General features: G+C 43.3%; 1 protein-coding gene across 1 annotated transcript in view; it reads left to right on the forward strand.

Annotated features, from left to right (window-relative positions):
• The window catches only part of SPIRE1 (spire type actin nucleation factor 1), a 131,147-nt gene extending 119,568 nt beyond the window's left edge, over nucleotides 1–11,579 (forward strand). The window contains exons 10-16 of the mRNA XM_075728291.1: nucleotides 459–549; nucleotides 1,427–1,569; nucleotides 7,724–7,861; nucleotides 9,411–9,481; nucleotides 10,208–10,235; nucleotides 10,326–10,462; nucleotides 11,327–11,579. Of these exons, the coding sequence (XP_075584406.1) occupies nucleotides 459–549; nucleotides 1,427–1,569; nucleotides 7,724–7,861; nucleotides 9,411–9,481; nucleotides 10,208–10,235; nucleotides 10,326–10,462; nucleotides 11,327–11,579 (861 nt within the window). The remainder of the gene's footprint in view (nucleotides 1–458; nucleotides 550–1,426; nucleotides 1,570–7,723; nucleotides 7,862–9,410; nucleotides 9,482–10,207; nucleotides 10,236–10,325; nucleotides 10,463–11,326) is intronic.
• Nucleotides 11,580–20,123: the final 8,544 nt, after the last annotated feature.

Consider the following 20,123-nt stretch of genomic DNA (forward strand, 5'->3'; position numbering starts at 1 on the left):
TCTCTTTACATGAGTCACTTGTATGAGTGGCTCTCATTCCTTTGGAGACTGGAGAAATCCAAGTGCTAGTTCCTTGCTAGTGTGAGATACAAAGTTGAGTTAACGTATCTGCTGTAGCTGCAGATCCTGAGAAGTCCTCAAATACAATGAGGAAGATTAGCAGGTTACAGTGGATTCATGCACCTCTCTTCTGATCTTGTTCTTTCATGTGATAGTTAAATACACTGAATTCCAACCATGTACCATTTATTCCAGTTTCTAAAAAACCTGAGCATTGAAAATTCCATTTACTCAGTGCTGTGTAGAGTCAATGTTTTCCTCAGGACTTCCTCTAGGGCTTTGAGTGATGAATGGTGCAAAATACCTTCGATAGCTTGTGATTTCTGTGTGCTAAGAAGCAGTAAGAGAAGAAAAAACAATCCCTGAGGAATTCTGGTTCTTTTCCTCTTGCCACACAGGAGGAATCAGTGCACAAATCAGCAAGTAGCAGCAGCATTTCCCCCTCACAAGTGGAAGACCCCTCTCAAGAAGGCACCAGCAGCAGAAAGAGTGAGTTTTGATGAGAGCGCCCAGTGGCTGCTTTTACACACTTCTGTTGTCTTCTGTTCTATGAAATTTGTCTGAAACTTTTAAAGAAAGCTGAAGCTGAGTGTTGTTAATCCAATAAATCTCTAAAGCTGAACCCTAGAACCTGCTGAATAGGTCAAATGTGATTAATGATTGGAAGTCATTAGACTGCACTGTATGTGGATATCTTTGTGAAACAGAAGGTGGTTTCATACTTGAATTTGATGTGGAACTGTAGAGGAAGTCAGAAGTGAATGGGGGGTAGCTTAGCTATGCTCATCTCATAAAAGGGTTTGTTGCTGCAGAAACACATTCTAACTCAAGGCCAATTTAAATGTCACCTGCATCTCTGTCACTGTGGCAGTGAATGTACTTGTTTGAAAGACACATAGCAATCACCAGTATTTCTCCTAAGTACTTACTGGAAAGAGGGGAGGATCTGTTCTTTTTTTTCAGACATGGTTATTGTAGGCATTACTGTGTAACAATATTTTTCATTTATTTCAAAGTGTTTCAGCTTCACTGAAAAGGTTTTGTAATGAAACGTGTAATCTGTGCATGTATTTTCTGTGCATGATGGTGAAATAAGTAGAGTAAGCCAATACCCTGAAACACCAAATTTATATACAATGCTAACTGGACAGTAGCATGCCTGTATTTGCTAGTTTTATGAGTATTCCTACTCTCTCAATCTGGAAAATGTGATGAATGTCCTGAAGATGCTCTGAGTATGGATGTGTTACTTCAGCCACCAATAGCTGGAATTCCAGCAAATCAGTGGCTGGTTTAGGTACTGAGCAATGTTATCCAACAGTCTGTCTTACAAGAACTAATTTTTTTATACTGGTTGAATCTTTAGTGCCTCCAAAGTTCTTGCCCATATCATCTACACCACAGCCTGAGAGACGGCAGCCACCTCAGAGACGACATTCCATTGAAAAGGAAACACCAACCAATGTGAGACAGTTCCTACCGCCTTCAAAGCAGAGCTCCAGATCACTTGTAAGTGGAGTGGGTGGTAGGAGAGAGAAAAAGAGGCATGCTAAGAGTATAATGAAAATTAAAACTTGGCTTCAGTGTGATTAGAACTTGACTCAAAGAAAACTCCTCAATTCAGAAACAGCCCTTGGCTACTAAAGACATTTTGAAATCAAGATTTGAACTTTGTCTCTCTAGCGTATTTATCCAAAATCCCGGGTACAGGTGCCTCAGAAAACATTTGCACTTTGATTAGGACTCTGAGTAAAGCCACGTGCCTTGATTTTATTTCAGAATGTTACCGAAACAGATGAACTTCACCTTGCTGATTTCCATTTGAATAGAGACAATTCCAAAGCAGTGGATCTATTTTGCGATCTGGGGGAATTTTTTAGTTGTTGGAAGTATTTTAGTTAATGGCTGAATGAATGGAATGGTTTCTTTTCTTCCCACCCTAAGAACTTGTGTGGTAATGTTTATACATGTGAAAGCTCTTTCAGTAATCCAAACCAAGGTTTGTCTATGTTGCTTTGTTGAAATTACTGAGGCAAAAACCTGTACTACTGCTTGAAAAGAAAGTACAGTACGTTTGATCAATTAGCTTTAATTGAGAGCTGTTTTCCAACAGAGTATAAACAGCAAAGGGTATGAAATCCTGGTTCTTTTATGCTGACATACTGATTAGTGCTTTGTAATTTCATGCAGGATATGTTCCTCGTCTCTTTTCCTATCAGCAGGGTTTCGAAGTATGCCCCATGAGGTGCTAGTGAATAGAGAAATTGATAAACACATCCTAGTTTTGAAAGGAAGGGAATATTCACTCACCCTGTCTTGTGGTGCAGTGGTATTAATGGGCTTTGAAGAGTGTTTTTGTTGGCCCAAGAGGTGGTGGCCAGAATCCAAACCTATCAGATGATGAAGTTGAATGGTAACAAGAAAATAATCTCCAAATATTTCCACAACATGCTTCCTCCTCCTCCTCTTTTCAGAGTTTCTGCTGGATTTTGCTTATTATATCCTTCCAGGTAGAATGTAGCTTCTCATTCCAGGTGAAGGTCAGGTAGTAGCATGTTGATAAACGCACAACACAAGTAGGCTTCTTTTGCCAAAGTGAACTGGGAGCAGAACATATTGCACCAGGACCAAGCTGGAGGGTTCCTTCAGCATGCATTTGAAGACACCATCATATAAAATGGACTGCCCTGTCATCGCCTGCTGCACTCACTATATGTGGAAGCACAAGCCCAGCATCATTCACAGACATATTGTTTAAAAGGAGGAGGGGAGAAAGCATTATTTGTTATACTGAGGCATTTGCTCCATCACACTTTCAGTGTATCTAAATATATTATATCATAATACTGATCTCATAGCATGCTTTTGAGGGGATCATGTAACTTAAAAATCTTATCTACGAAGCTATTATTTTAAATAGGTCAACCAAGTTATTAACAGGACCTTTTGACCACGTGTATTTTCCTTATGTCAGTCTGTTCACTGACATATGCCTAGAAAGTATATAAAAAATAAAACCATTGCAGAAAAACTAATTCAATTATTCCACTCCCCCTTAAAAATACTGAAGGAAGAGGGAGAAAAAGGCATTAGATAAGTCAGGCCAATGTGGGAACGCATAGGAAAGGTTGTACTAGTTTCTTTTGTGATTGGGGGTTTTGGGGTTGGGGTTTTTTTTATCTTCAGAGCACTGTCACCTAGCTTGGTTTTGGCTATGAAGTGAGAAAGAAGGAAAATCGATAGTGAAATGACATTCTGTTAATAAGAACCTATTTTATTTGATGCCTAGAGAGCTAATTCTTTACCTTGGCAATAGTGCCCTCTAGGGTGTGACAGACAACTCCCACAATACTTCTGGATTTAGTTTTGGTAGATTGTTTCTGATATGCTGGCACTGGCCCAGTTCCACGCTTTGGCTTACTGCAAGTCTCTCCTTCCCCGGAGAGATGCCAGCTTCTTTCAGTGGCTGCGCCAGATGCTGCATATGTAACATTGCCATTCCTGGAGTGAACGCTTCTCAGTAAGTGTAGAATATTATTTACTTTTTATTTGACTTCACACTTCTTCGTCCCTTCCTCCAGGATTGATGGAGTTTCATTTCTTATCACCTGCTCCTGTGACCGCAGTTTCTCTTCAAGGTGAAAGAGACCTCGTCAATAAATAGCCCTCAATGCCAGTGAAAACAGGCAGGGGTTTGCTACAGTCTCTTAGCAGGATTAGCAAGAAACTGGTCTGTCTTGCATACTAACGACGGTGTTGTGAACTGGCATCTCATCAGAGTTAGACCTAAGTAGGTTGGGGAGGGGAAACAAGCTTGGAAGAACGCCAAGCGTCGTCCTTTTGATATGTCACCCTACCAGCGCTACAGGGAAGGGCAGGGCAGCTCCGTGATTCTGGGGGGTCAGCCCTGGTTGGTGTGCTGGCCGTAGTGAGCTGACTTGGTGCTTAATCAGTGAGATGAAGCCAGTGTCCTAAGATGTACATATGGATGCCTTTGTAGTCTGTTTGCTTTTTTTAATTATTATTATTATTATTATCATCATCATTATCATTTTTTTTTCATGACCCAGAGGACCAAAGCTAATGGCTTCATTTATACACAGCATTCGCTTCTCTGCTTCCTATCTATTGTTCAGGTTCCTAGGATAACCAGTTTATTTCCAAGGATGACTTTCAGACCACTTTTTTCAACTATGCAAACAGCTTCTCTGCTCAGCTCTCATCCCGTTGAAGCAGCCATGTGTGGGGTGGCAGGGGCTATGTACTATCTCTGTGAGAGAGCTTTTGCCAGCAGGTGGAAATCCACAAAGGTTTGCCTCTTTTTGCTGGCTTTGGAAATCACCTTCACCAGCATGTTCCCTCCTAGGGGAGCACTTCCTAAGCTGTGGCAAGAATTAAAGCTTAGCCTGGGACATTGCACCTGATTGACGTTGATTTCAGTGTGTATAGGATATTTGTGTGTCTTCAATCACCTCACGGGGAAAAGAAATCAGTTCTGAAAGGACAGCAAACTAAAAATGCAACATCACAAGATTGTCAATGGGACAGACCTTAAATGTTACAGCACATGAAGATCCTGCAGCAAAAATCCAGCAAAACTATTGTAATCCTTGGACTATGTTGAAAAGAATAAGGTTTTGTGTTTCTAACAAGATGCACTATGTAGAATGGAAGGGCATTTGCAATCTGTTTTACTTGAAAACCTACATATGGTTTTGGTCCTCAGCACACTTGCAGAATAACTAACAGAATAACTTGCAGAATAACTAACAGCTATGTACCAGGGAAGGCAAATCCACTGAAAAGAAAAACTGATTCATTCACCCTTATGTAGAATTGAACATGAAAAATTTAATTTTTTTCTATCTTTTTCTTGTCCCAACCAATAAGTGAAAGTGTGAAACCTGTTGCAGGAGAGTTCATAGTTGACATATTCAGCTGACTACTTAGAAACTTTTAGTCTGCAAAAGCCACAAGAGTTTAGAGTGCTTGACTAATTGTGAATTGCAGAATTTGGAGACCAATCTGGCACTTGTTCATATTGCAATTTACTAGGGCAGCTCATTTGAATGCCTAGCGACATCCTTTAATGCAAAGTTTTACAAGGAATATATTAGTGTAAAAATGTGTTAGTCGTAAGGACCTATTAGGTGTGCGTATGCTGAGAATGACCTACAAAGCACTTTATTTCACATTATGGATATGTAATTCTTACTGCCTGCTTTTCCTGAGTAAAAAAAAAATTACACATATACACCTTAAGCTATTATGGTGTATATAATAAGATTGCACAGTCCAAGTGTTCCGTCAATTCTCATGAGGATCATGGAAACTTCAAGTTCAAAATAGTATTTTTAAGTACGATTTTTTTCCCTTTAAAAATAAGAATGCTGACTTGTCTTTAATATTAAAATGAGCATTGAGTAAAATTCCAGAAAATCAAGACCATTCAGACCACATTTTGTCTTTAGTATTTTCTCTTGTATGCAACTGTTGCAGAGAGCCAAAGTTCTCTCACTTAGAGCTGCCTAACTTGGGTGCAGATTATTGTTGGAAGTTTAAGCAATAACTCCAAAGCGTCATTGTTTAATGAAGTTTAGTCAGTGCTTAGCGTAATTTTAATTAATTTCGATGCCTTAGAGCTAGTGTTGAAACAAAAGATTTTCTCATGTACGTATTTTTATTCCAAAAAGAGGGAAAAAAAAACCCAAGCAGTTTTCTGAAATGAGCATAATATTTATCCTTCATTTAATGTTGCATTAACATTTTGTTGTCCTTGTGTAACCTCTGGAATTAAAACATTAGCATTTAAACATGTGAACATTTTCTATGTTTCCCCTGTTGCCTGCTAGCTATTTCTATTTGCTTTAGCGATAATCATTTTCGATTGGTACAACAGGCCCACACTATTCCCCTAGTACCTGCTCTACACCTATAGCAGATCCGCAGACTTTCTTCAAAGGAGCAGTATTCCCTGACGTCATCGTTCTGTAAATTAAAGGAATGGGCGTTCATGAGGGGGAAGGAAGAGCTTCAAGTAAGAAACGTATTTCTAAAGGACTTAAAGCTCTGATTGATGACAAGCATTCAGTCAGCCTCATTCACCTCGGACAGTTTCTCTCAGCCTCCCACGATGCAGAATCGAGGGTCTCGCTGGCATTGTGCGCATCACGCTTTCCCACCCACTTCCTCAGCCGTGCTTTCTCCATAGCCAGGCAGTTGCTACGGGAGGAACCCAGAATGAAACGCTGGGAGCTGCTGGTTAGCCGTAAAGTTGCTCATAAGGAACAGAAGTTATTTTGGTTTGGCTGTGCAGTTTTACACCTCAGAGCAAATTGCAGTTGCTTTTGACGTAGTTTGTTCTTTCCAGAAAACTAGCGATTCTATGCCCCAAAGGTTTAGCTGGCAAATCTAACAAAGTTAACTCAATTCTAGTCTTTTGTGGGGTACCTTAAACAGAGCGAAGTTTCTTTGTGTTCCCTTTCTAGATAGGTAAGACAACAGTTTTTAAAAATGTGGTGGTTCCTAAATGCTAATGTTTGCCAGGTCTGCAACGTAGAAAGATTTTCTTTTTAATCTAATGGAAAGACAGAACAGACCTCTGAGTACATGGAAATGGAGCATTTCACTACTAATCCGATTCATCACTCCAATTTGTAAACGAGATCTCCAAACTGTCAGCCAGGTCTTTGTATTTGCAGGACAAATTTCCTTCATTTATTCAGAGAGCATTACATGTCATTGTCGTTACCGCACAGTAGCCCCTCTGGGCTGCCTGAAAAGGTTCACTAAGCATAAAGCGATGGGAGTTCCCACAGAGGTTTCTGTCTTTCTGTTGGAAATGTATAATCAACTACAGGGCTGGATTACAAATTGGGTTGGTGCTTTTTATTCTCTGGTACCAAACAAAACTCAGGAGTTCTCTGCTCAATATTCTCCTAAGTGCTGTAATACGGAACAGACACAAAATTTTTTAAGTGGGAAGTTGTGTTGTTGGTCTCTATTTGAGTCTCTGCCATTAAAAACGCAATATTGGGTAACCAGTTCTCTGGGTTTATATTTGAAGATTATTCTGTAAGGCTTAAATTGCTGCTGTTACTTTCCTGGGGCAGAAGGGAGGACTTTTCTGCCTGAACTGCTGTAACTTTTTGTAGTTGTGGTGGGATTCTGATCATGTGAGCACCAAGATGCGGTACCACTGAATAAAAATTTCTGCTAGAATGGGCCACTAACAACTTTCCTTGGCCACTCTGGGCACCACAAAGTCTCAGAGAAATTGAGTGTCTTCAAACAATATACTTAATAGTAATACCATCTGGCAAATTACCATTTCCCTTTCAAATTATAAGCCTGAACGTTGATTGGTTTGAAACAGATCTTCGTAATAAAAGACAAACAGAGAGAAGGGTCAAGTGGTTTGAGGAGGAAAGATGAAGAAAACTGTCACTGTTGTGAAGGCTGAACATCAGACCATTTAGATCATGCTTACGCAGTCTCCGATGGTTTGAAACTCATGTGATGCCCATGAATGAGCCAGTGCTATTCCAGTTTGAAGGGAGAAAGCCTCTGTTTCTGGAGTTACTAACCAGGTGGCTGGTTGTCTAGGTTGAAGTCTGGAAGAAGCCATTTGGCTTTGAAATAATACTGGTTTCTTGGCTTCCAGGAGGAGTTCTGTTACCCGGTGGAATGCCTGGCTCTGACGGTGGAGGAAGTCATGCACATCCGTCAGGTGCTGGTGAAGGCGGAGCTGGAAAAGTACCAGCAATATAAAGACGTCTACACTGCTCTCAAGAAAGGAAAGGTAGGGCTGGGTCTGTGGAGGCTCCGAATCTTATTGAGGGAGGCCGGTCGCGCAAGCCTCCCATTTACACATTTGTTTCTTACCCTGTATTGGAGAACAAGAAGGCATGTCCACCAAACTCCCCCTAAATGTGTAACATACGGGTCAGCTTCCTTGAATTCCGTGCAGAAACGTCAAAACTTTTCATGGAAGTACCTTATTTGTTTAGATTGTCTATAAAAATGCAGCAGCGTTTGCAATTATCAGAGCGTATCTGTATGTGTATGTTTTAAACTTCATTGACTAAAGTGATTTCTGTCCCCATGCCTTCTGCAGTATTGCTTAGCATTTCTATTGCAGAAAATAGAATTACAGCTAGCAGTAAGAAATTAGAACAGGTTCTTCATATGCGTCCTCACTATCAAGCAAAGAGGGAATGAAAGCCTTCAGAGAAGTCAGACAACATGTGACCCCAGAAAGAGGTTTTAATATTGGAGAACCCATTAACTATTGCTTTTTTTTTTTTCTGTAAACTGCAGATTAGAAATTGGTATTTACCAGTAGAAGCAGTGTCCTTTTCTCCCACTTTTGACTTGCGCTTCTTGCGCACCTCCAGCAAGTGTAATTTGACTTCACGGTGTATTTTACCTACAGGCCTACCTGTGTCTAGTATGCAGATTTAATTTAAAGATTTAATACATTTAAGGCAGAGGGACAAGAATCTTAAAATGTCATTTATTAGATTCAGCTGTTGCATATCGTCATGATATATAAAGCTTAGTAATGAGCTTTTATCAGATTGCAAAGTAAGTTGATGCTTTAATTAATTTACTCTGCCGCTAAAATTGTTCACTTTTATTTCTAACCAAATTTACCTAGCATCACCTGAGTCTTTGGATCTCAGTAGGTCATCTTCTGTTTGATTGCAAAACTTTTTGTTGTTCAATGCCTTTCCTTCCTAGAAATGTTCATAAGGTGTGATCCCTACCTCCTTTGAATAAACTGAATAGGTGGGATTTATTATCCCACTATAAAGCAGGTTTTCCTCGAGATTGTTATAACAGCTCTTTCTTGCACCTCCTCTAGTTTTCAAGATTGTAGGATTGGAAGAAGATCATCAAATGTTATCACAGGCAAAAACTTTGTGTCCCAGAACCTGACCCAGATGGTTAGGAACAATTTCCAGCCTAAATGTATTCATGGCTGAATTTATGCCCATTTGTTCTTGGTTTTCAGTTGTAGCAGTTACCCTTCCTTACTGCTGTTACCCTTACTTTCCCATTGCTTTTCTGTGTAGTAATAACATAATCATCAGTGAGGGAGGGGTAAAAATAAGTTAATAAGTACCTGGCAAGTATTTCATTTAGGTAAAAAAAAAAAAATTAAGGATTATTTCTAAATACATGAAGATACAATTCTGGGCCATTCTTTTCAATACCATCTTAGAAGCATGGACCCCAGAACTGGATGTAGTACTGCAACTGTGGTCTCGCTGATGGCAGCCGAGAGATGAAGTCATTATTGTGTGGGACTTTGCCTAACATTGTGGACTTCTCTGTTCTTCTTTTAGCTCTGCTTTTGCTGTCGAACAAGAAGGTTTTCTTTCTTTACCTGGTCTTACACTTGTCAGTTCTGTAAGAGGTAAATATTTAATATCTGTTAATAAATTAATACCATTTCAGAGGGAAAAATACTGATTTATATGTTAGAAACCCCCAAATGTTTCCACTGCATACTGTTGATTTTTGTTTCTGTAACAGTTGAGGTTAAAAAAAATTATGCAAAACCAGATCCTTCCTAAGTGACAGAATTGCTTCCTTGGACTGAAACTCTAGGCTAGAAGTGAGAGAAACATCTGTTTGTTCTTTTATGCTCATGGGAGAGCAAGATGGAATTTATTCAGACTCCCCAATCAACACTTCCATAATCTCTACTGTTGCAGAAAACATTTCAAGGCAATTTACCTTGAAGAAGGGAAAGGAAAGGGAAAGGAATAATTTGCAGGCAAAATGAAAGATTTTTAAGTTGAACAGTGAGACAATAAGTCTGGAGATGTATGGAATCACTAATTTATTGTGTCACTTACCAAAGGAGGTTTCTTTAGAGGAAAAACAGCTATTTCTTTCTTTTTTTTTTTTTTTTAATTTATTTATTAATTTAGCTGTAGTTCTTGTTTAGCATTTTTCCTCGCTTTTGGTTTCATGTTCTGATTGAACTTATTACATTGAAGAAGCTTTAAAAATAAAAATGTTTGTTTAAGGGGAGGGTGGGGGAGGATTCTAACTCCTGAAAACATTTATCCCTTATTCTTGATCTAAATGTAATTTTGCCCAATTAAGTGATTCATGCTCTTGCTTTCTCACGCAGGCCTGTATGCTCACAGTGTTGCAAAAAAGTAAGTAAATAAACATACGGTTAGACCCTTTCTAAAAAGCTAAAATCTTTGTAGTGATACTGCATGCTCCTTCTGCTGTTCTCACAACAGATGCGGTTGCCATCAAAGCCATATTCTACTCTCCCCATCTTCTCACTGGGACCTTCAACCTTGCAAAGAGGAGAAAGTTTTATGAGGCCAGAGAAACCCTCCACCAGTCACCACCGATCGCTGCGGAGCATGTCCAGGTGAGAAACGGTCCTAGCCCACGTGTGTCGATTGGAAATGCTTCCTAAATGTTTCCTCTTGAGTTATCAGTCATTAATTACTGTCTACCTGTTTTGTAGCTGTCAATGTTTCTAATGCTTGTAGTAACTTCCGAAGCCTGAACATCCATGTCTCTTCCACTCATTGCTTTCATTTACAGAAATAGCAATACTAACAGTGTGTCTTAAACCTTTTTCACATTACAGGTGAGAAATGGTATGAGTCTGGGACAACTGTATGTCCGTAGCACCTCTGCAAAAATATCCTTTGCCTGTCTCTTTCTAGTGTGAATAGACTCTCTGGAGATGAATCTTGCAGGCGAGAATCACTGACTGAATGGGAATTTAATGATGTCTTGCACAGATTTATCTTTTTTTTCCCTAATCTTTCTCATTCGACCTTTCACCTTTTTTTTTTTGACATGACGAAGTTATCTACTGGTTTTATATCTTATACACAGATGGTTGTCAAAGCTAATCCAAGAAATTAAATATAAAAGAAAGGCTCCTTTTGAGGGGATCTACAGTACAAACCCTCTGCGTAAATCACTAGTGCTATGGTGCTGTGTCAAATTAGCCGAACACATCATCTCTTTATAGTTATTAGTAAGGTTGTTTTTGTCGAGGTAGATGTTACACGTGCCTTCAGTTAGTGACCCTGCCATCTCGCCGAACCAGGCAGACGCTGTCCTCTCCAGTGTTGGGTCTCCTGGTGTCATTTTTGGGACAGGAGAAAGGAAGATCTGAATCGAGACCATTCTGCTGTGCTGTTTCCTGAAGGCATCCCTTGGGGCCCACTGCCACGCTGCTGAATAATGTGATAGGTCCTGCTCTTTTGCCTTTCAGGTTGACCTCGAGGTCCAAATCTGTGGATAAGTCACATGAAGAGTTTCCCAAAGAATTAATGGAGGACTGGAGCACGATGGAGGTGTGCGTGGACTGCAAGAAGTTTATTTCAGAAATCATCAATTCAAGCCGGCGCAGCCTGTCTCTGGCCAACAAGAGAGCCAGGTTAAAAAGGAAAACGCAGTCCTTCTACATGTCGTCGCCGGGAACCTCTGAATACTGCCCCTCTGAAAGGACTATCAATGAGATCTGAGCCTTGTGCCTTTTCCTTTGCTTTTGTCTTCACGAGGTCATCATCCATGAGCAAGGTCACTGAAACTGGATTATCATTCCGTTGCTTCGTTTCACTCGACTGGCTTGAATTTGCATTAGATCACGGGATTTCCTACTCCAGTGGTTCCCAGAGATGCAGAACGCTATATTTAGATCTGTGCAGAATGATACGCAACGGGTCAGCTGCTCGCACTGGAAGAAAATCAATCGTTTGAAATTGTTGCCTCTTTTGTATGCGTGCGTTGACACTAGAAAGCTTTTTCTTGCTTTCAGTCTTTTTTTTAACCATGCTTTGAATCATTTTTCAGGAGATGAACTGATGAACGTATGTTTAATGGTGAACCAAATCTAACAAAGTATCAGTCTTAGCACAGGAGCAAACAGTAAGTCCTATTGGCATTACCACCCTAGTAATGCTCACGTCCTAGTTGAAACAGCAAAGGGTCGTATCGCACACCAGACACCGAGTGTGAGTGACTGTGGTCAAAACCATCTTTCTGTGAACTGTTTCGGTTGCTCTGAGGTCAGGGTTCAGCACGGGACTTGACAATGTCTGTGTCCTAGGGCAAAATACGCCACGAAGCTGTGCGCCCATGTGGGTGGCCATTCCCCTGAGCTGCTGTACTTTTTCAGCCTTAGCGTACTTCTGAGTGTCTCCTGAGCAGGTTTTAGTAGTTTACTTTCTATCTTGAATGTATGATGATGACTACTAGTAGCAGTGAATTTTAGTAGTAGACAGAGTTGTACAGTTTATGGGGAGGACGGGAAAGAAGGGAGGCTTCTAGTTTTAACTGAATACCTGTAAAGTTGTTCTCATGGTTACTCAGAGAAAACGGTGGGTAAGGTGTACATTTGTATTATAACGGAGCACACAAATACTGCTATAGTTATGTCTGACCGCATATCCACTGATAACCCCATTTTTTCTGGGGTTTAAAACTTGGCTGTAAAAATTCGTGTTCTGCTGAAATTTGGGACAGTGCTGTCTCAGATTGGGAGCAAGCTCGCTCTTTTTTTCTTTTACCTCCTTTCCTTCTTTTCCCCTTTTTTATTCGCTGACGAAAGAGTGCTAGACCGGTTGTTTAGAAGTTCCAACAATGTTACAACGTTAACTGACATCTCATGCTTTTTTGCACTTTTTTTCTATATTCAGAATACTTTTTTTTAAATTCAGGCGTAGCCAGAGTTTAGTCAATAATTTGGGGCCAGATCATTTTGGTATTTAAAAACAAGCTAACATAGCCAAGTTATTAATACTTGAAAATCAACTACTGTAACTTTTTCATAAATTTTTTAATACCCTGAGGCATATTTAATATCTATATAGCAGTGTATTATAGAACGACATAGCAGAAAAGTTTCAGATCTATTTATTAACATTTCTATTCTTCAGATTAATGAGAGATACCTCAGAACTGCTCCAAAGTAGCTGGGACTGGATTTTAAAGGTGTATGAATCAAAAGAGATTCTCCTGTCCAAATCTCGTGCATTGCAAAGCCCAAGAGCAGGCAGGCTGCCCCGCCGGCCCTGCTGCGGCCCGGTGCGGGGGCCATGGGGCGCACGGGGTGGTCGGCTCCCGTGGGGTTGCTGGGCTCCCGTCCCGCTGCGGGCTGCCTCCTGCTGCCCAGGGGAGCAGGGCTTCCCCTTCGGAGCGTGTTCGCCCGGTGCGTTGCAGCCTTCGGAGCAGGCACTCCTGTCATCTCTTTGAAGTTGATTTGAAAAGCACGTGCAAAAGGCTCCTTAAACCTTGCCAGGGACTCATCCATCTTTATTTTGCTTTAAACTCCCCCTTGGAAAATGAGAATTTCTGCACATGCAGAGCTTACTGAAATAACGTTTTTAATCTTTTCTGAACCAATGTGAACAGGAAAAGCAGGGCTCAGGGCTGACTCTCCCTCTCAGCTGCCCCGTGTAAGGTCAGCTCTCACTGCCCTCTCCTCGGGGTACCTTGAGGTAACTTGCACGTTGAAGCACCCGGAGTACTGGCGTGAGATAAGGACGTAGGGTGGCAGGAGGTGAGCAGCGCGGACAGGCTGACTTGAAAGGTCTGCTGTTGCCGGAAGGGTCGCCTGATCTCAGTCACATCAGCACTTTTTCGAGTTTCTGTGCCAAAACCGGGCCGTGTGTTTGCTGCACAGTGCATCAGGAAAACGAGAACTGAAGGAATGCAGGAAATCTCACTTTGCGTCTCTCCTGTTGTTGTTCTTATCATTTTCTCCTGGAAATGCCCCAGCCACACGTTACAATCGCTCAGTCCTCTGCTCACAGTCCTTTTCCCTGGCGTCCTCGGGCCACTGAGGTGCAGGGCATCCAGCACGTTTATTTTCCCCTTTGAGAGAGATTTAGGACATTGCAGAGCAGGCAGGATCAAGGACTAAGTAAATCCTGAGTGTGCAAAGGAAAATGAGTCCCTCAGGGCACGCCTGTGCCCCCCTCCACCGTGGCAGTGTCCGGGGTGGCTCTAGGGAAGCAGCGGAGCCTCGCGATCCGGCCTCTGCCTTCCCGGGATGCCCAGCAGCCCTTGGCCCACGCCGGGCTCTGCCGCGCCGGGCAGGGCGCGAACACCAAACACCAACACAGCGGTTGTGCAAGCTGCTCCGTGTTGCTCACGCAGAGCTGCCGTGGGGCAGGGCCTGGATAAACCTCCCTTTTTTTCCCCAGAAAAAACCCTCCGGGCTGCTGGCACGCGCTGTGGCAGGCTCCAGAAAACGTGGTGCGGGGGGCTGCCTCCCCCCTTCCCTCCCGTCCCTTCCTCTCTGCCACAGTGGCTCCGCATTATCCCGGCATTGCATTCCGCAAAAGCAAAGCGGCGGGTTGGTTCGTCACGCAAAGCCTGAAGGAGCTCAGCTCGCCGGTTGCCTGGATCTCTGCGGAGTGGGCTATTTTTAGCTTTCCATCTCGCTGCTTGCGCTAGCATCCCAAATCCACTGCAGCCATTTGCCTGCGCACCCCGCGGCGTCCTCGTTACGGTCTGAGCTTCACATTGGCGTCAGAGGATGAAATCAGAAGCTTGTAAATACGTGTAATATATTTATTAATATTTAGTAAGTCTCCATCAATCACACAATGGGAATTGACTTTCCCTTGATGTTTTGAAAAGGAAATGAGTCTTATTTATACGTGTGTTGGCTGTTATCTTTATTAGAGTTAACGCTTTCGGCCCCCTAATACAGTTTGCACTTAGGCATTTTAGAGTGAATTACTGCTGAAAAGAATGCGGGACTAGCCCAGTGAGCTCCCCTCCATGAATTTTTAAAATCTTTGCATCTTTTTTTAGCTTTATTAATATGCCCAAGGTCTGTTTAAATATATCATAGGAGACCCAAGGAGTTAAAAATGCCACTGGCAGCATCGGTCCTGTTGTTTTGTACGTGAACCTGGTTGTGGAGGATCCGAAACCAGCTCTGCCTCAGGGCGGCGATGGCGGAAGCGAGCAGGCCTTTGCTGCGGCTCTCCAACCTGACCTTGCAAATGCTGACGGCGACGATAGCGCTTCGGGGGGGTTTGCTGGTTTTCCCCCCTTCCCCGTGACTTTGTTTATACAGGGAGGGGCGTTACCTGGCGAAAATAAAATGCCTTTCCGTTAGAGCCCTTGTCTGTGTTAATTATTCACGTGGCAGCAGATGTAAAGGTTCTGTCTCCTTTCTCGTGCTTTTGTAAGATCAGTCGGACGTTTCTTATGGCAAAGAATTGCTGATGAAAATGACTGAATAACAGCTGAACACTGGCTGGGCTGCACGAAGGGACAGAAAAGCGTCGAAGCACTCTTAGAATAGCAATAAACCTGCTTGTGTGACCCCAGCGCTGCCATTAGCACCCAGTCGTCATTTCCAGCCAACCCCCTGCTACCAACGCAGCACTGCTTCCAACGCTGAGATGCGCTTGTCCTGTGCACGGTGCAGGCTTTGGGAAGCCTCCGTCCCTCGTCTTTGGGAGAGAAACGCCGGCCGTCTTTTGGAGAGGTTTCTGAACAATTATTTTTAGAATTTTTTTAAACCAGAAGCGGAGAGAACATTTTTATCACAACTATTACATTGTTCTCTCTTCTCTTTCAAGCTCCCCTTTTGCCCCAGGCAAGTTCAGCATCAGCTTCCATGGTTAGCTACTGGCTGCATGCTGTATGGTTTGAAACTACTTTAAAAGCTCCAACTTTAGGCTCCCGATTGCTACCTTCACGCTTTGCCTCACCCAGCAGCTCTGTACATCTTCTAGGAATGTCTGTCGCACGAGCTCAGTCTCATCCTGTGAAACAGCGACAGCACACGGGCATGAGGGAAAGGTGCTGCGACTGTACGCTCTGGTGCTACGGCATAGGGATTATGTTAACGTTACAGTAAAATTTTACAGTATTTTCCATGGTGATAACTTGGAGCTGCTCTGGTTTATTATTTCTTCTTTTGTATGTATGTATCTTAAAGCCAACTGGAGAATGTTTATGAATATTGATTCCAGCTATAAAGATCTGTTCTGTTGTTTCTGTCCGATTTTTACTGCTGTGTTTCAGATTTTTTGGGTACCTGAAACTACTACTATTCACCAAAATTTCCTGGCAGGGAAACAACCGGAGAGGGGCATTAGCTCAGCCTGATGCGATGTGCAGACACAGAACCCGTTTCCGGACACGTAAGCCTAAGTTCATGAGCATTGTCCTCACGGCAGCTCCACGGTGTCCGGCGCCAGGTCCCATCCCACGGGCAGGGTGGGGCTGGTGCCCGTGCCCTGTGCAGGGGTGGGCGCCGAGCAGCACCCACAGGCTCCGGCAGCCCTGAGCAGAGGGAGCTCGCGGCCCTCCCTGCCTTCTTGGCTCAACAATGAAAAAATCATCGAGAACTGAAAAAAGAGCTGCTCCTGTCGCTCAGCTTACCTGGCACAGGCCCTGAGCCTTTCCGGGCCCCAGGGTCCCAATCTGCAAAAACAGGGCCTACAGAGCGGTTACAAGTGCTTAAAGAATTTTGAGGGGTGCCGATACAGAGACGAGCACTCAGCATCAGAGCTAACGCCATCCTGCGCTGCAACTTTCCGTCAGCTTTCGGTACTTGAAAGCAATTGGCACCACTTCCAGGTGCACTGAATTCCAGAGAGTTGAAACTTTACACGGCTTCGACAAGCAAAGATTTGCGAATCAATTTTACTGTGGTAGTCCGCACGCAACGAACGTCGTAGGGCGTAACTGGGAGGTGGAGCTAAATAGTTGTCAAATAGACCCAGCAAATTTTATGTGGCCGTGATTTATTTGCACTAAACTGCAATTCAGTAACTTTTCAGTTTCCTCTCTGGTCGGGCTGTTTCGCAGTGGCAGTGCCTGGCTGACCTGAGTGTCAGCGGCCCGAAGTAATGACAGAAGCCGCTGCAGTCTGCAAAGGTCGTCAAGACAGTTTTTGTAGAACAGTTCTAGAGGAAACCATTTGGAAGAGGCCTTTCTATAGCTAATAAAAAAAAATACATTTTTAAGCAGATGATAGTCTTTCGAGGTGCCAGGCTACTTCATGTACAGTCACAGCTGGAAAAAACTTGTTTGATTATTAACCGATTTAATTAAAAAAACCCTGCAAGTGCAAAAGGGTGAGCAGCCAGTGCGGGGGGGGGGGGGGGAAGAAAACCAAAACAAAACCCCCACATTCTTGGTGCCTGCCATGCAGTCGTAGCATTTACATGAAGCCACAGGGTCCCCACTCCGCGTTTCTCTAACCAGTCACGTCAGCGCTTAGCAGGGGGAGCCAACAATGCTTTGGCTTTGTAGGACAGGCTGTAGGCCAAACATGGCACCATGGGATTGTTAAACTGGGTTTCAGGGGCTGCTAAACCTAGAATTAAAGCACCAATTAAGCTGAGGTGTACATAGAGAGAGGCTGCATTCTCGCAGCCCAACTTACAGGACAGGGAGAGGCCAAGGCCCAGCTTGGGCTTTGGCATTTGCGATGGGCACGTTGCTCTTGAAGGGGCTGATGGTTACATTACCTGGGAATTAGAAAGCAAAATGAAGATAGAGTGGGGAGTGTATTTGAGTTGTGTTTCTGTTAAAGCTGGTTCCCCTTCCCCAACTCCCTCCTTTATTAAAAAGAAAAAAAAAAAAAGGAAAATCCCGAGCAGAAGAGGCACTTTTTGGACACTGACAGGCCCAAAGCACAAACCTTTCCCTTTCGACCTTCTCCTGCGTCCGTGCTGTCGCTGCGCATGTACCGTCTGTGCGGCTTCAGGTATGCCCGGGGCATCAGCTCTAACGGAGAAAGGCAATAGACTTGTCTTCTGCTTGTTTTCATGTTATGTGGTACTGAAATGCAATTTCTTGTTTATGCATTACTAATAAAAAGTTCTCCAAAATGACACTGCATTGCTCTTGCTTTGTTGCACTAACTGTAAAGGCAGCAAGCGTCATTTCTTACACAGCACAGCTGGTAAGGGCATGTGCCACATTTGCTTGGTCAGGTAGAGCCCTGGCCCTGAGCTGCTGCACGTTTGAACTCGGTCAGAAACAAAATTACAGAAGAGCAAGAAGGGGAAACGTTGTACCGGCAGGGCCCCAGAGCAGAAGCCTGTACTGATGATTTTACTTGTAGGTGCCTTCCAATAAAATGAGAATTGTACCTCCATCACCTCAGCTGTGGAAAAATTAAGAGGCCAGGACTTGTGCTTCACAAAAATGCATTTTCATTGAATAAATTCATAGCGAAAGCATGACCTGCTTCCTGGCGCTGCGCTTAAAAGGCTAGTCCATAACCTGCGTGATTCTGACCGGTGGCAAGCAGTGTTGGTGGGGTAAGAAGATAGTTTCTTAGCTAAATAAGGTCTTATTTACAAGTCAAGGCTAATTGTTTTAGACGACCCTTTCCTATTTTACTGCAAAATGAAGCAGCTGCCAAAGCCAATTGGAGTGACCAGTTCAGGCGCAGAGGACGCCTGCAGAGCATTTGAGCAGTACGGTGCGGGGCTTACAGCGAGCTCTGGGGAGCCTGGTGCTGGGTCCTGCTGCTTACCCAGCACAGACTAACACAAAGACCTTTTCTGCAGCTTCTTCCGAAAACCAGCAGCCCCTTTTATATTACAGCAGTTACACCCAGAAGTGTTTTTTTTTAAACTGAGGATGTCATTTATTTAAGATAGCACCACAGTGTACATCGACACTTTACAGAGTCCTGCCCTTCACAGCTTACAATCTAGGAAGATGCAAGAACAGGAAAGGTGTTACCCACTGCTCCACCTGAAGATTTAAATGAAAAGTGTCACATCAACAAATGTCACTGGTCATTTTACTCAGTGCTACTTTATTACATCGTCACATACATCAATGCCTGATATGTGCTACGTACATCAGTTCCTGATACATGCTACGTGCTGCAGTTCAGTGCCTTTACTTGGGTTAAGCAAGTCTTTCAAGAATACTGCAACTTACACGAGGATTGCCCGTTTTCCCAGCAACTATGACCCTTCTCCCATCCTGCCTGCTGACCTGATGGGGGAAAAGAAGTAATGAGGAGCATGGAGGACTCACACTGGCACAAGGGCAAATCAGGAAAACAAAAAAAAAGGGGAGGGGGGGGAAGTCTACGCAAAACTGATTACACACAAGACCATCTGATTGCACGCTTTTAAGTTACTGCCTTTTGTTGCTAACATGAGCCTGTCTGCACTAGCACGAAAACCAGACATCAACCAGAAAGCAGAGTTTACCTCAAGTTTGGTATCTTCAACATCTTAAAATCCTTCAGGGCCAAGAGCTAACATGCCCAGTTTGCCAAGCTCTGGGAACAACTGCTGCCGTCCTCCCTCACCGTTTCGCCTGCAGTCAGGAACCAGCTCGCCCCAGCGTCATCCTTCCACAGCAGGCGTGTGCGACGCAGCTGTAGGCACTGGGCAGGGCAAGCAGCCACGCTTCTAACCAGTCTGGAGACCTGATACGCTGGCACTGAATTCCTAAAACCAAACCACCTCCAATACACACACCCCCACACCGCCACTCCCTCTCCCTTGAATTGCAACCTCAGGACTGAGAAACCCTGAACCACAAGCCTCAGTGGCTTGAACAGCAGCAGCGAACAACCTCCCTTCCCCAACACACAAAACAATTCTATTTTCAACTCTCAAAGTGCAGAATTCTTATTCAAAATGGCACTTGCTACCCATTAATCAGCATGGTTACAAGTGCTGAGCTTGCTTCTGCTTGGTCCCCCACGCTTCAAGATCCTTCCAAGTTAATGAGTGTTGACTTAACGCCACTTCTGCTTTATTATTTTTTTTCCTCCTACATACCCGGCTGTTTCTGCATCAATCCAAAAAGCTACACCCTCCCTGTTCCCACAGGCAGCCTAGCACTTTCCCCCACATGTGGCTTTCTGTCTTTGACAGGCACCTTAGCCAATGTGCATGACATAAAACTCACTTCAGAAATATTTTTTAGCCATTTCCAGTAAATAAAGAAAAGATGGAGCAGTTTCCCTAGGGAAGGACCAAGATAAGCAATTCCAAAGGTAGGGTTTTTTTTGCCTCAAGGATCAACTCAGACTGTAACAGTGACAGAACAGGAAT

Source organism: Pelecanus crispus, chromosome 2, assembly GCF_030463565.1.
Source record: "Pelecanus crispus isolate bPelCri1 chromosome 2, bPelCri1.pri, whole genome shotgun sequence".
Lineage (NCBI taxonomy): Eukaryota > Metazoa > Chordata > Aves > Pelecaniformes > Pelecanidae > Pelecanus > Pelecanus crispus.